This window comes from Pleurodeles waltl, chromosome 6 (assembly GCF_031143425.1).
Source record: "Pleurodeles waltl isolate 20211129_DDA chromosome 6, aPleWal1.hap1.20221129, whole genome shotgun sequence".
NCBI lineage: Eukaryota > Metazoa > Chordata > Amphibia > Caudata > Salamandridae > Pleurodeles > Pleurodeles waltl.
In genome coordinates, this window is record NC_090445.1 from 222509863 (window position 1) to 222524078 (window position 14216).

Sequence of the window (14216 nt, forward strand, 5' to 3'; positions counted from 1 at the left end):
GCAGTTCAAAAGTTACAATCGTAATCTAGCACAGTGAGCTAAGAACAACCATCTAAGAGCTGCATGCAAAATGCATGGCTCAAATTAGAAAGTTATGTTTTTTCCCCAACCTATCAATTTCCTTAAGCTGCAAAAAAAGGTCTGCTTGCGTAGAAATACAGTCTCATTATAAAAGTCGACACTAACTACTGTATTATGTTTTGAATGCCGAGTTTGTGCTTCTCCAGACCAGCACTCTTAGAAAATGTCTACCAGTGTGGATGACATGTGAATCCTATAACTTGTAGTCACCTGTAAAGTGCTCCGACACCCCACAGTGGTATGAGAGGTGCTACAGAACCAATAAATTATATGTGACTATATGTGACAGAGAGGCTATGGAGAAATCAGAGGCCCTTATGGTTTTACTTCGTTTCCCCACCACATATTTATGTGAAAAAGCGTTCTCAGATCTTATGTACCTAAAAAATAAAAACAAACATTGCTTAGGAAATGTAGAATCTGACCTGAGGATTCAGCTTTTCTAAATAAAACCAAACATTGAAAAGTTAATTGCTGACATGCAGCGCCAACCTTCCCATTCAATTGTTTTGATTTTTGCATATTTTTCCAATATAAAATAATTACATCTTTAGTAATTCGAGTATCTGTTTGTGTGATTTACATTTTTAAAAAAACAGTAATATGCAAAAATACACAAACAAGTACACAACAAATTGCTTAGGGGTCCCCGGCTTCTAATAATAATACAGTGGGAGTCCTCAAGAGTCAAAAGGTTAGGAACCACTGGTCTACAAGGAGATTCATTTCTAAGAAGGAGATGAGTTCCTTGTTTATTTCTTTTTCTACCACTTTGGCTAGAAACGGGAAGCAAGATATTGAGCGACAGCAGTTGGTTTCAAGGAAGAGTAGATTTCTTTTTTTTAAAGAGGTAGACTAGATGTTTTTTTTCAGGATTTTTCGGGAAATATCCACCCTGAACAGCTCATTAAAGATATTGGTAAGGTGAGGCACTAAAGTCTTTGAAGATATCTGCAGTGTTGCTGGGGGCATGGATCAGATGGTGATTCGGATTTGATCAAGTCTAGCCTGCTAACCTGTTCTGAAGTAAGAGGGGAACATTTGTTAGTGTATTTAGTACTTGAGGCACCGAAAAAACTTCAATTGAAGTTTGGCTAGAATCCTCATTTAACGCAAATTCATTGTAGACTTTAGATATTTTTTTCCTGATAATTCTTACTATTTATTACAGAAGGACGGATCATCAACAGATTAGTACTGTTGAGATTGGTTAAGGAATTAATCGTTTGGAACATGGTTCTAGCTGAGTTTTGGCGGATGTAAAAGTCCGTGATATATTTTTCAGTTCACTTTGTGAGCTATCTTGGACGTGCAACTCAGCAGGGCTGCTATGATTCCTCATCTGTCCAATCCAGGACCAAATCTCCGACTGAGGACCGTAACTGCTCAAATACTTGAAGTGAAAAAAACACGTATGGTGCATCATATCTGAGACTGAAATTTCTGAAACAATTAAGAAAAGGTGAACTTTTAGCAAGGTTCAAACTGTGCCAAGGGCTATCCTCCAAACAAGGCAGGTAGCCATCGAATACAGGAATACAGGTAATCTGCGGAACGCAATTTTAAACCAGTTAATAAGGGCAGATTTTCCAAATGCCAGGAACCTAGTCCACAAATGCATAGGAAAGTTAAAACAGGAAAAATGTTTAGGCGTCTACACAGTTCAGATTTATTTTTACTCGTGACTAGGAGCAGTTCCAAATGTTTGTCTATCTGTCAGGAATTCACAATAGAAGCAATTAAACACAACATTAGGTCTAACAGTACTACAGTTATCAGTTTTGTTTTTGGTTGAGAAAAATGGAACATGGTCTTTGCTGCGGTCTCAATGATAGATTTTCCTCGAAAATTAGCTTCAGGTTTTTATCTGTGTGTGTGAGGGTAACTGATTAGTGAAAGAAGGGAATGGAAACGAGATAGTCAGTTAGGGCCAGGTGATGTAATGCCCCGAATACGATGACCTCAGTCTTCTCTGCATGCAGCTTGGCCAAGTCCTCTTACATCCTAGCTCACCATGTTGTAAGCACTTAACTAAGTGCCCTACTTAGAGTTTGGGAGGCTGGGCACGCCACCAAAAGTGGCAGAGTACTATGTCCTCCAAACTTGATGGTCCCCCCGCTCTGTTCAGAGTCAGAGGAACTGCCCTGTTTCCAATGGTGGAGCCTACACTGTTGGCCAGACTGACACTGGCTTGTCGCTCAATGAACATCAGATGCCACTGTTTTTTTTATGTTTGGGACCTCTAAAGAAGATCTGGTTAATGACCGTCATGCCCTGGGAAAAAAACTTCCAGTGCACCAGGGCCACTAACTCCCTCTTGAAAAACAAAGCACTTTACAGTGCTGGAGCACTGAACATGCTGCCTGCACAATAAAGCGTCAGTCCCTTCAGCAAACCCTGTTCGTGGGGCTCTACTTAAGGAACAGAAATCTCTGCCTACATGGCAGAGTTCTTTAAAGATAGCAGGCTTTGCTCCTCTATGGGAGTGGAGTGCATCATTATGGGATTTCTCCTTTTCTATGGAGGTTCACTTACATACATAAAAAATATAGAGTGACACGGGACAGTGACCCCCCCTCAACAGATGAGCGCCATTAGTTGAGAGGAGTATAATTTCACCTGCACTATCAATTTCAGGTTTGTAAGGAAAGAAGAAAGTTAATCTTGGCTGTTACTTACAACTTCTGAAATCACCTGTAAGCACTGGGAGTGAGGTTATCCACCGTATCAACAGGGGAGGAGATACTGAGGTGCTACAGCATCATAATATTCTCTTAACCTACAGTGCTCAGATGCTTGAAAGGCTGTTTCAGTTTTTGAAAGTTAAAATTAGTTTACAAATTGCAAGTGAACCATCATGTTGATTAATCTCCCAATAATCTGAAACATAAGGCCTAGAGTCTGAAGCTTTAGCGTCCATGTTAGACATATTTAGTGATAAAAGGAGGCAGAAAGAAGTATGGAGGTGGAAAGGAGAGGCAGAGAGAACAAAGCAAGGATGAGACTTTGAGAAAAGGAGATAGGACCCAGTGAGCAAAAGATACTAGAAGAGCAAAGCTCGAAAGATGAGGAAGTGAACAGTTGCTCATAGAAATAAAAAATGCCATTAACAGCACAAGCGGTAACCGAACCATACCTGCGTCTGGCTAGAACAGTGTAAACAGCAGATACACAATCAGCAGGTGCCTGCACCTCCACAAAGTAGTATGGCTCCATCAGACGTGGGGTGGCCTACAACATAGAAAAACACACATAACACATGCTGCAACAAGAAGACAATCCAACCACATCTATGCTGTCTGCATTGCATTTGCCTCAGAAATGGGGCCCTGTTCACAAAGAATCAAGTACAAAAACTAAGCTGCACAGGGTTCACCAATTCCCTCAAACCAGTTCAGATTACCTGTCCCTTCAACTGCTACAAAGCAAAGTATTTATAAAGGTGCAAGGAGCACATGGGAAGAAATTATAACGAGCCTTTGTGGAAGGAAATGTGAGACATTCAGGAGCATCAAAAAAGAGGGTCCTACAGCTACATCGCGTTACTGTGTCACATATTACTTTTGCCAATTCCTTATTATGAATAACCCCTGAGGCAGAACAGGTCATTTGTCTTTAGATAACGCTGAAGAAAGTCTGGCTGCACCAGAGTTCCTTACTTTGAAGCCATTTTTTCTTTTTTCTTTTTAAATAATGCACTCACATATTTGACCTCTCCCTGCTTGGACAATGTCACAAAGATGCAATAATACACTTTACCACAAATACTTGGGGGACTGGAGTTAAAATAGTAATTTATTCTGTTGTCTAATGTTTCATTGTATTTCTGTCTCGCCATAGATTTTGAGCTCAACCATGGAAATATAACTACTTCTGGGAGGCATAAAAATACTGGAAACCCTAAACGGGGATTGTGTCAATTCCAGCCGCGTTGCTGTGTTCATCAACTATAAGTCGGAGCGCACAGGAGATGCATGAGCGCTGCCAAAACCAGCATGTAGAGTGGAGGTCCGATGGCAAAGCTACAATGATCACAGAGACGGTCTTTGAAATGAAGGATTTACAAAAGGTATGATCAGTCCTTACCATGAGGAAGGCAGAGTAGACGACTCTCCGGGCCGTAGGAATGATCTGCCCTCCTCCTCGGTGCAGGGGCTCCTGGGCAATGACCGCATCAAGGATCTTAAACTTCACATTACGAATCACTGAGGAGGAACAGAGGATCCTTTAAGAGCTGAAAGGTGAATCTCCACATACAGCACACACATGAAAGGTACCTCCAACAACTACTTTAAAACAGAGAGATTGCTCAACGAGTCACTGGAATGTAAGTTTAAACAAACTGTGTCAGTATATAGTACAGTTGATTATCTGCTTCAATAATTAGCACGGTATTCTGTCATTATCCTTTGCATCAGTTAAGCCAAAAAAAGTGGGTGATCTGCATTGTTAGGATGTCAGTAGATGTTATAAGTGTGTTACTTTCAAAGATCTTGAATTTGAGAATTCACTTTGGTTGTAACTGGCAGTCTCTAGGTTTAAATAGCCGGGCACTTTACTTACACTCGTCACACAGGGGGCCTTCTCTGGTTCCCCATTGGAAGCCTTGAACAATGCTGTCTTTTACTGAACCCAGCAATGCCTTGTCCACCTGCACAAGCACAGATAATGGGAGTAAATCAAGATAGCACTGGAATCACAGACTACAGAAAACTGCCAGCATAGTTAGAGAACATCAGACAGCAAGAAGCAAAAGATAAACTTTATGAATGAGATCCAGCTAAAATCAGAAGACATGTAAAAATAAATTCTTATGGAGGGATACTGAGAAACAGAAAAAAGAGCTGTCTTTACCTCAGATGGCAATGTGTCATCTACCAAAATGTTGGGCCCAGTGGCATCAGGTCCAAAGGCCCAGATAGATCGGGCAGCCAGCAAATCCCAGTCATACTTTGTTTGGAAGAACTCACCCAACTTCTTTCTAAGGAGATATAAAGATAATAATTAAACATGATCACCATTTGTACCCTCACAGCTTTTTTGTTTCACTTTCAACGTCATACTAACTAATAGTAACTCCTGCAAAGAACCATGACACTAGCCTCACAACGGCAACACTTTCCCATCATGCTGGTCCTCCATATCAGACATACCTGTTCCAAGTAATCTGCACCACTTCGTTCTCAATGTCCTCAGCCAGCCCCTTTTCCAGTGGCTCTGCAATCATGGTTATCTTGTTTCTGGATATCAAAAGACACAAAGTAGACTCTTAAGAGATATCACATAGAATTCAAACTGTATAAAATAGACATCTGAACAGGCACACTGGTCAGACAAAGTATGACAAGTGCTCATTCTCATCGAGCTAGCAGAAGAGTCTGGATTAAAGAAGGGAAAACATAACGGGCATTGTTGAGGTAAACAACACTTAGGCCAAATGTCATGGGGCTACGAACTGTGAAAGACGGAAGGAAGGCTTCTCACTCTTATTGAGGAAACAAGTTCTCATCCATCCCCAGGTTCCTTTAAAAATGGTACAGAGAAAGGACGTGACATCCACACATGTAACATTAGAAAAGGTGCGGTGTTTCAAAACCTTATTAGCCTAGAGGTAAAAAGGTGTATACCGATCATTTAAGGCTGAAGGTAATATGGTTGTGGTTCAATTAGGCATACATACACATGCATCTGCTTTAAAGGGTGATCCTGGTATAACATGTGAGCCAGTGAAGGAAGGTTAGAGCTAATTCACATAATCCTTTAAGACACGTTATAAGTGGGGGACCGTCTTACGTAAAGCACATTTACTCACTCCAGAGTCTAGTGCAAAGATATAAATCCTACCAGTGATCTACTGTATCGGTGGATATTGCTGGCCAGGTAGTTAATGGAAAATGCTTCTGGCTTTGAAAGCGTCTGTTTGTAGCTTGTGATGCTACTGACTCACATTCCAGCATACTCCTGTCATCTAGTGTTGGGCTTTAGAAGTAATTTTGTTCGAATGAGTCTGTGGAATCACAAGAGATAACACGGACTCCTTCTGTCGCACTGCACTGTGCATAGTACCAACTGCATGTCAGATTGTTTTTGCCATCGATGAGTGCCATCGCTAACACTCATAAGCCGTGGGGAGGAGGTAAGCAAATATTGCCCGGCTGATGATGTTGATGCTGTTTAAGTTAATCCTGCCTTACCTTTACAAGCGTTTGACCTTCGGTAGGTCTTTTGACATACTGCTGCTCTTGATAACTCCATGATCACATTATGGGGAAGAAGAAAACCTCACACCCGAAGTCCAAACCCGGCAGTGTCACCGCTTAGCACCTCTTATTTAAAAACTGCCATGGGAGCTAGTACTAGAGAATTAGAACTAGCTGAAACACGTATTGAAGAAATCCAGAACCTAATGACTGCCCCGGCGAGCCCTCTTGCAATATCAGTATCACAGAGTAGCGTTGCCTCCTTGACGAATCCTATGAAGCAGTCCCCTTTGGTTACATGTGGCTTGTCGGATCAATCAACATCTCTATTGCCAACAGCCTGCACAGGTTCTTCAGCCTCAGGTTTTTCAGCCACAGATACCTACTGCTAAGGCATCGGTTAAATCAATGGCATCTTGGGGAACACACTCCTTTGGCCTGAAATCGAGTGAGCTGTCGTCACAATCCGTGCCTGGGACGGATGAAGAAGTTGGTACTCCCTGGACCCATAAGGACACTACTTAAAGCCCCACACCGTCACTGCCATCCTGCCCTGTTCGGCAGCACTTGCCCCCAGAATGTACGCCATATGTCACTGTTCTTGCTGGGGGGCCTTCAGAGGAGGCCAATCCCACAGATGATTGGCTCTCTTTAAAACGAAGGGCTGCACACTGGTTTGCTGTAACTCTGGTATCAGAAGCAATATATTTGACGAGATCCTCGTGATAAGGAGGGTAGGATCAGCCCCTGAACTAGTGCAAGGTGATTGTCTAGTTGTGAATGTCAGAAGTCCCATGGCTTGTTTAATCTCAACTCCATCATTTGGACTATTTAATTGCAGCCCAAGCTGTGATTTTTGCAGTCCCTCTGGGGTATTTCTACCATCCACCTCCCCTAGGAAGACAACCCAGTAGCTTGCTTAGGCAGAACTCTTCAAACTCTTCACCCTATCACACCTTTAAAACCCCATTTGTGGTCACCAACTGTTCTACTCCATTGTCTGACCTCACTGAAAATGACTGACTCACCTCAAAGCCTATTGTACCTGTTACAAGGGACATGTACAAGGGACATTTGTACTTCCCCGGTGGAGTGTATCCCTGTTAGTCTCTCCTATTTTAGAGACTGGTCTGACCAACATTGCAACTGCCCCATGGGGATTCGTATTCTTTCTTGGAATGTTGCCGGTATCGAGAGGAAACTTAACAAGGACTGGTTTGACACTATAAGTAACTTCAATGTGGTATGCCGTCAAGAGACTTGGGCGCAAAATGCATTCAATGTTCCAGTTTTACCATCCTCATCAGGTGGCTCCAAAAGAGGGATAGGGGTGCTTGTCTCAGTGCATGTTAAGAATCTTAAAATTAGAGTATTACAGTCATACCCTTGGTATCAAATTTTGTTATTTACCCTTTCAGATGGTTTAATTCTTTTTTTTGGATAAATTACTATTTTGATTTCCTCACTAATTATCCTATTGATTTGCTTTTGATTATGGAGAGCTTCAAATCTTACTTCTTAGACGACACCACCGATAGGGTATACAAAATATGGCTTGGCGACTTTAATATCACTAAAAAAAAAAAACCTTCCTGGAGATGCTATAATAATAATGGGTTGGCAAGATGAAGATCTTTGACACTTTAAACATAACCCCTATAGAGATGTGTTAAATCAAAATATTGTTAAATATAATGTGTTATTTTATTCAGATTTTGTTAACGACCGAGCAGTGGAACTTTTACAGGGTGGGGTGGTGGGTCAATGACTGATTTTTATTTTTTGTTTTCCTCATCTAGCACCTTTAATGCTGAATTCAGTAATTTTATCTACTATTCTCAGTGACCATAATCCTGTTACTATCTGCATATCGCATCCAGACCCCCATGAAAACTCACCTTCCACTGTTTCTTCGGATACCGTACAGTTTGGTCATAATAAAGGGTTATGGTTGAAGTGGAGGAATATTAAATCAGGACAAACTTTTGTCAGATGTGATCAGTAGTAAAATAAAGCATTTGATGTGTTGTCTTTCTGAGGTAGTTGATTCACACTCCACATTGGTAAGTTTTAATGAATTCTGTGTTACTCTACACAATCCTTGAATACCAAAATTAACACCACTGAAGTGACCCCTCACTGATGGTTTAACCAGGCCAGTTCTGTTGCACTAAGGAATTTGAAGCGGGTGCTCCATTCTGTCCCTAGGAATTTGCAAGACATTAGGCATGCAAAACCGGCTTATAGTTGACCCTTGAGTCAAGAAAAAAGGAAATCGGAGAGATGGCATGGGAAGATCTGGAGCTTGCTTTTGCATCCAGGGATTCAAGGGGATTTTGGGAAGTGGCAAATCAGCCCTATTTTTCATCAGATGGAAACTCGAAAATATCCTGTTACGTCTCTCGAGAAGGGTGGTTACTCCATTTTTAAACAATCTTTGGTTCCCTCGTGCCTAGTCTCCCAGTTAATTCTCCTTGTGGTGTAAATTCTCCTGCCTCCCGAAGGACGAACTGTGTCTTCACCATGCTCTCAACTGATGTTTCTGACGTAACTGTTGCCATCTTAAATAGCACCTCTGGGAAGGCACCAGGCCTGGTTGGGGTGCCTACTGATGTCTTTAAATGCAGTGTTTCATTCTGGGCACCCTTGTTGGTAATTTATTTCGGGCCATTCCCCAGGCGGTTATACCTACTTCATGGAGATGCTCCACTGTTGTCCCCATCTTTAAGAAGGGCGACAGGGGAAACCCTTCAACTTACTGCTTAATCTCCCTGCTGGATTTCTCTGTTAAGATTCTAGGTATGGTGGTTCTACAGAAGCTGGAAGATTGTGCGGAGGACAGGAGCTTCCTGTCGGAGGTGCTCTATGGTGTTTTTCGGGGGGGGGGGGGGGGGGGGGGGGGGGGGCGCAGTCGAGCAGTCACTCAACCTGCTCTTGATTATGGGGAAGTACATAAGGGCCAGGGGCAGTGCTCTGCACCTGGTCTTTATGGATTTGTCTAGTGCCTTTGACCTCGTTGACAGGGGCAGGACTCTGATGACTGATGCTAGGGTTGAGAGAGGCATTATTAAAATACTTACATTGGGACACCTTGGCACAGGTTTGATACAGTGAGTCCTTCTGGGGAGTGTACTTCTACTTTTAAGATTACTAGGGAGTAAGGCAGGGGTACATTTTGGCCCCTTTTTCATTTCCTTTTGACATTAATACCCTGGAGGGGTTTTTACCGTCAAATGGTAAGGACCTACCTAAACTAGGTGATAGGCTAGTGCCAATATTACTATACCCGGACGATGCTGTACTGTTGTCCCGTACTGCCAATGAGTTGCAATCTCTACTAGATGCCTTTAGGATTAATTTCGGTTTGAAGGTTAATCACGCTAAATCCTTCATCATGCCCTGTGGCACTAGGAACACTCAATCACATGGATTTAAAATGGACGATATTCCAATTGTTAAAGTCTCAAATTTTCATTACCCTAGGGATCCTAATGGATGCAAGCTTAATTGGGACAAGTTATTGACTGAACAAGAGCTCAAAATGGTAAATGTGTCTGATGCAATTTTTAGGTTTGCCTGAAAATTAAACCCAAAACCGATAATGGATTTAATTACATTATATAAAGCAAAGTGTATTTCTGTGGCCACCTATGGGGCGGGCGGAGGGATGCCAATTCTACCCGCCTACAAATGGCAGAAAATGCATTTATTATTAGACCCCCCACCAGCACCTCGAAATTCATTACGCATGCCGAGGTAACTTTGCTGTATATCAAGGACATAATCAAATTAGCCCCACTTTCACTTTAAGAATCTGGAGCTCATCTTTTTCCGATTTCTCTCATTTTGTTTGCTCTGACTGTATTGCCCTAAATTACGGTCATGATATTCCTTGGCTTGCATATATCAGGAAACCTTTAATAGGTTTGGGGAAAACATTTTTTTTTTTTTATTCCCCTGACAAGATTGACAGTTATTCGAAGGTTTTAATCCGTTCTCGGTTTCTTGATAAGTCATTTAAACCGTTCCAAAACATGTTCTGAAATGGCAATGGCGAGTTATCATATGAAGATTGCCCTTCCGGTTGGATCTGGCTCTTATCTGGAATGGATACCTAATCCGGATCATCGTTTTTATTTAATGCGTTTTAGGTTAAACTTTGTTCATTTTCTGGTTGCTCATCCTTTACAGGGTAGCTGGTTTGCATTCTTACGGTGTTGTCCTTGTAAAAATATCAGCAAGAAAACATGTTTACATTTCACGTTCCTGTGTAGCTTATATTATGTTCCTGGGGAAAAAATGTTATGTCCTATTTTACGCTCTTTTTGCTGTCGATCTGGAAAAAGGTATTACATTTTTACAATGTTTGTCTAGATTTGTTTGCCAAGCCATCATTAGTTTTATTTGTGCTTCCATTAAGATTAGGAAAGATATGTGCTAACTGATCCATGATTGACAGGAATTTTATTTTGTATCACTTATTTGAATACTCTTTGTAAGAATTCTGTGTTATGCATTTTTTTTTTTTAAGCTTTTATTTCGTAGCAGTTTTAATCTTTTTAAATTTGGTATTTTATAATGTATTGTGTATTTTGTCCCTCTGGAAATTGCTTTAGTATGGAGAAGCTTCGAGCGTTTTTCTTGTTTTAATGTACCCTGATGAAATCGGGTTTCAATTACTTAAATTCACTGGTATTGTACCATACCAAAATGTTTTTTATGAATTTTTGCACAATATTTGTATTTTACTTTTGAAGTCTTGCTATTGTGTACTTTTTGTGGGTTTTTTGATAGCGAAATAAAGTTGTCCTTGATGATGATGATGGTTTGGAACGTCAATGTAAGAATCAAGTGTGAATTGCAATGGGCAGAGTAATACACTAATCAAGAATTCTGCAACAGACATGATTCTGAGGAGGAAGGCAGGGCATGTGAATCTACAGGACAACACTAGAAACAGATGTTTACAAAGCAAGATACATTTTATATTCGCAGTAAGTATTGCTGTAGACTGCAAAGCAGGGTTCTTCAGAGTCAGTAGCTAGCATGTGGATGATGCAGAGGCCTGAAATAAGGCCGTTAACATAATCTCGTACACCATGGCCTGTTGATGGGCTAAAATACCCACACAGCAGTGCTTGGCAAAGATATGTGGTGTTCACTAGATGGCTGCCTTACAAATATGCACCAGTTTAAAAAAAAAAATTGTTTTGTCTATTATGCAGACTAGACAAAACAAACAGTACAATCATAACACTCTATTAACAAGCATTGGCAAAGCCAATAGGTCTTGCCTATGCAAGAGCTATTGGCTTTGACAATGTGTTTCAGCCATGTTGTAACACCAGTGGAGTGCTGTAGAGTGGAATGGTGAATACTAGAGTAGAGTGGAGTGGCAGAGTGTCTCATGTACTGGAGTGGCATAGTGTGGAGTTGCGTAGAGTGGCAAACACTGGAGTGGCATAGAGTAGAGTGCATTTGGTGTGGAGTGTAGCAGAGTACAGCAACAGAGAGTAGTGGCACTGAGTGCAGTGGCTTTGAATTCAGGGGTGTACAATGCAGTGTCATACAATGCAGTGGCGAAGACTAGAGTGGTGCACAGTAGAGTGCAGTGGTGCAAAGCGGAGTGACGCAGAGCGGAGTAGAATGTTGTAGAACAGAGCAGAGTTCAGTGGCATAGAGTGCAACAGAGTAGAGTTGTGCAGAGCTGAGTGATACATAGGGCAGGAGCGCAGAGTCACATGGGGGCATAGTGACCCCAAAGGTCGAGTTAAGTGGTGTAAAGTGCAGAGTAGAATCGAGTGGCACAGAGGAGCATAGAATAATGTAGAGTATAGTGCCACAGAGTACAGCACCACAGAGTGCAGTGGTGTAGAGTGGAGTAGAGTGGCAGACAGTGCAGTGCTTCAAAATAGTGGTGTAGAGAGCAGTGACTCAGAGTACAGTGATGCAGAGCAGAGTGCAGTCGTGTAAAGTGCATTGGCGTAGAGTGCAGTGGTTAAGAGTAGAGTGGCAGAGTGCAGTTGCATAAAGTGGAGTGGCGCAGAGTTGAGTGGCGCAAAGTGAAGCAGAGTACATTGGTTCAGGGTACAGTGTAGTGGAGTGGAGTGGATAGGTGCAGGGTAGAGTGCAGTTGCTTAGACTGGCATAAAGTGTAATGTAGAATAAAGCGGTGTAGAGTGCCGTGGTGCAGATCAGATTAGAGTGCTGTACAGTGGATCTGTGTAGGAGTATACAGTTGAGTGTTACAGAGTAAAGTGCATTGGTGTAGAGTGCAGTGACAAACTGCATTGGCGAAGAGTGCAGTGGTGTAGAGTAGCGAAGAGCGCATTGGCATAGAGCAGAGTGGGACATGGTAGAGAGGCATAGTGTGAAGTTGCATAGACTGCAGTGGCGTGCAGTGGAGTAAAGTGGAGTGGTGCAGAATAGAGTGGCGTAGAGTATTCATGGTGTGGTAGCACAATGCCATTAACGACAATACCTTTTCAACTGAAATGGCCACTACATTATAGACATACAGTTTTACTAATAACTGTATATTGCACAGAGAAAATGTGTGGAAATTGCATCACCTAGTGTAATGATTTGTTTTGATCATATTTAAGTATTTGTTTCCAACACACTTCAGAAATAACAGAAAATGTGCTTTATTTGAGCATTGATAATTCGGACATTCTGAAATACACAGTTCATTCAAATAATGTTGTGTGCTAGAAAAAAAACCCACTTGCCACATAAATCGGCTCACTTTGAAGTGAGAAAAAGAAAAGTAAACAAGCGCCATCGGAAGACAGTGCCTGACTTTTGACCTGCACAGCAAATGTGACGAGATAAGAACAAGATTTACAGGCCTGTTTACAGAAAATAATGTTTGGGCAAGGGAAGATATGAACTCAAGCTGGACAGCCTAAAACAAATAAAGCCAGAAAACAGAAAGCAAGAAAAAGTGAGTTAAAAAGCACAAAGTCAATGGCAAGCAACAGGCAGAATGTATTCCTATGTCAGCTTTCTGAATGTCCCCAAAATGCCTTTAGCAAACCAGACAGCTGCACTTTCTGGTAGGCTGCGACCTAAAAAGCACAGCTGGTAATATTGTTTAGCTTAAAAGTAATAAAAAACACAAGCTCCTAAAAATACTTTGATAACGGGTCAACAATATTTGATTAATCTTCTATTGAGATTAAAAAAAAAAATATATATATATATATATATATATTAATAGTCCAGTGCTTTCAAGGTAATAGAAGTTTCGTACTGTGTCAATTTTTAACAAGGAGCAGCAGTAACAAAGTTCCTTAATGAAACCAAATAGGTTTCTGGTAAAGTACATAACACTCTTGTGCTCGTCATCCATCTAGTTTAGATGAGAAGCAACAAAGACCGAATTCTATAGTGATACCAGACTGATTTGTGACAGGGTGCATAATATAGTTTAAAGATAAATTATTTTTTAAACTAAAACAGCAATTGTGGAAATCAGTTCTATAGTCATACCTAAAAAGTTTCTAATTATATGTGCAGTGCATTTTATTTATGACTTGATGTAACAGTTACTTCTCTACTCATATTTTGACAGGTCTCCTCTAAAATATCAATTCTTCAAGTCATCTATCTATACTTTTTACCCCAGTTCCACCAATAAATAGAATTACAAGAGTATTCAGCATTCATAAAAAAGGACTTTTTGTTTAAAATGTAAAGTGCAATAGGCTTGCTACTCTTATCCAGTTTATGTATCAATTTCCTAAGCCTTACATAACTGGATTATTTTAGCTATAGGGGACCACTCTAATGAACTAATTTTTCAATAATATTTTTAGGCTTTGAGCCAGCAAGGAGGCTTCATTTCAACAGTGTCTCGGGTGGCAGGCTGCAGAAAACGGCTAGCGAGCACACCAGAGGCTGGCAGGGTTTCAGGAGGTTTAGGAAGCTATC

The 14216-nt window shown here is 41.2% G+C and overlaps 1 protein-coding gene across 2 annotated transcripts in view; it reads right to left on the reverse strand.

Annotated features, from left to right (window-relative positions):
* EFTUD2 (elongation factor Tu GTP binding domain containing 2) overlaps positions 1–14216 on the reverse strand; it is a 346977-nt gene that overhangs the window by 5454 nt on the left and 327307 nt on the right. For both annotated transcript variants that reach the window (XM_069237938.1, XM_069237936.1), the window contains exons 21-25: positions 5235–5321; positions 4936–5062; positions 4645–4732; positions 4168–4286; positions 3218–3312 (exon numbers count right to left, since the gene is read on the reverse strand). In XM_069237938.1, coding sequence (XP_069094039.1) covers positions 3218–3312; positions 4168–4286; positions 4645–4732; positions 4936–5062; positions 5235–5321 — 516 coding nt within the window. The remainder of the gene's footprint in view (positions 1–3217; positions 3313–4167; positions 4287–4644; positions 4733–4935; positions 5063–5234; positions 5322–14216) is intronic.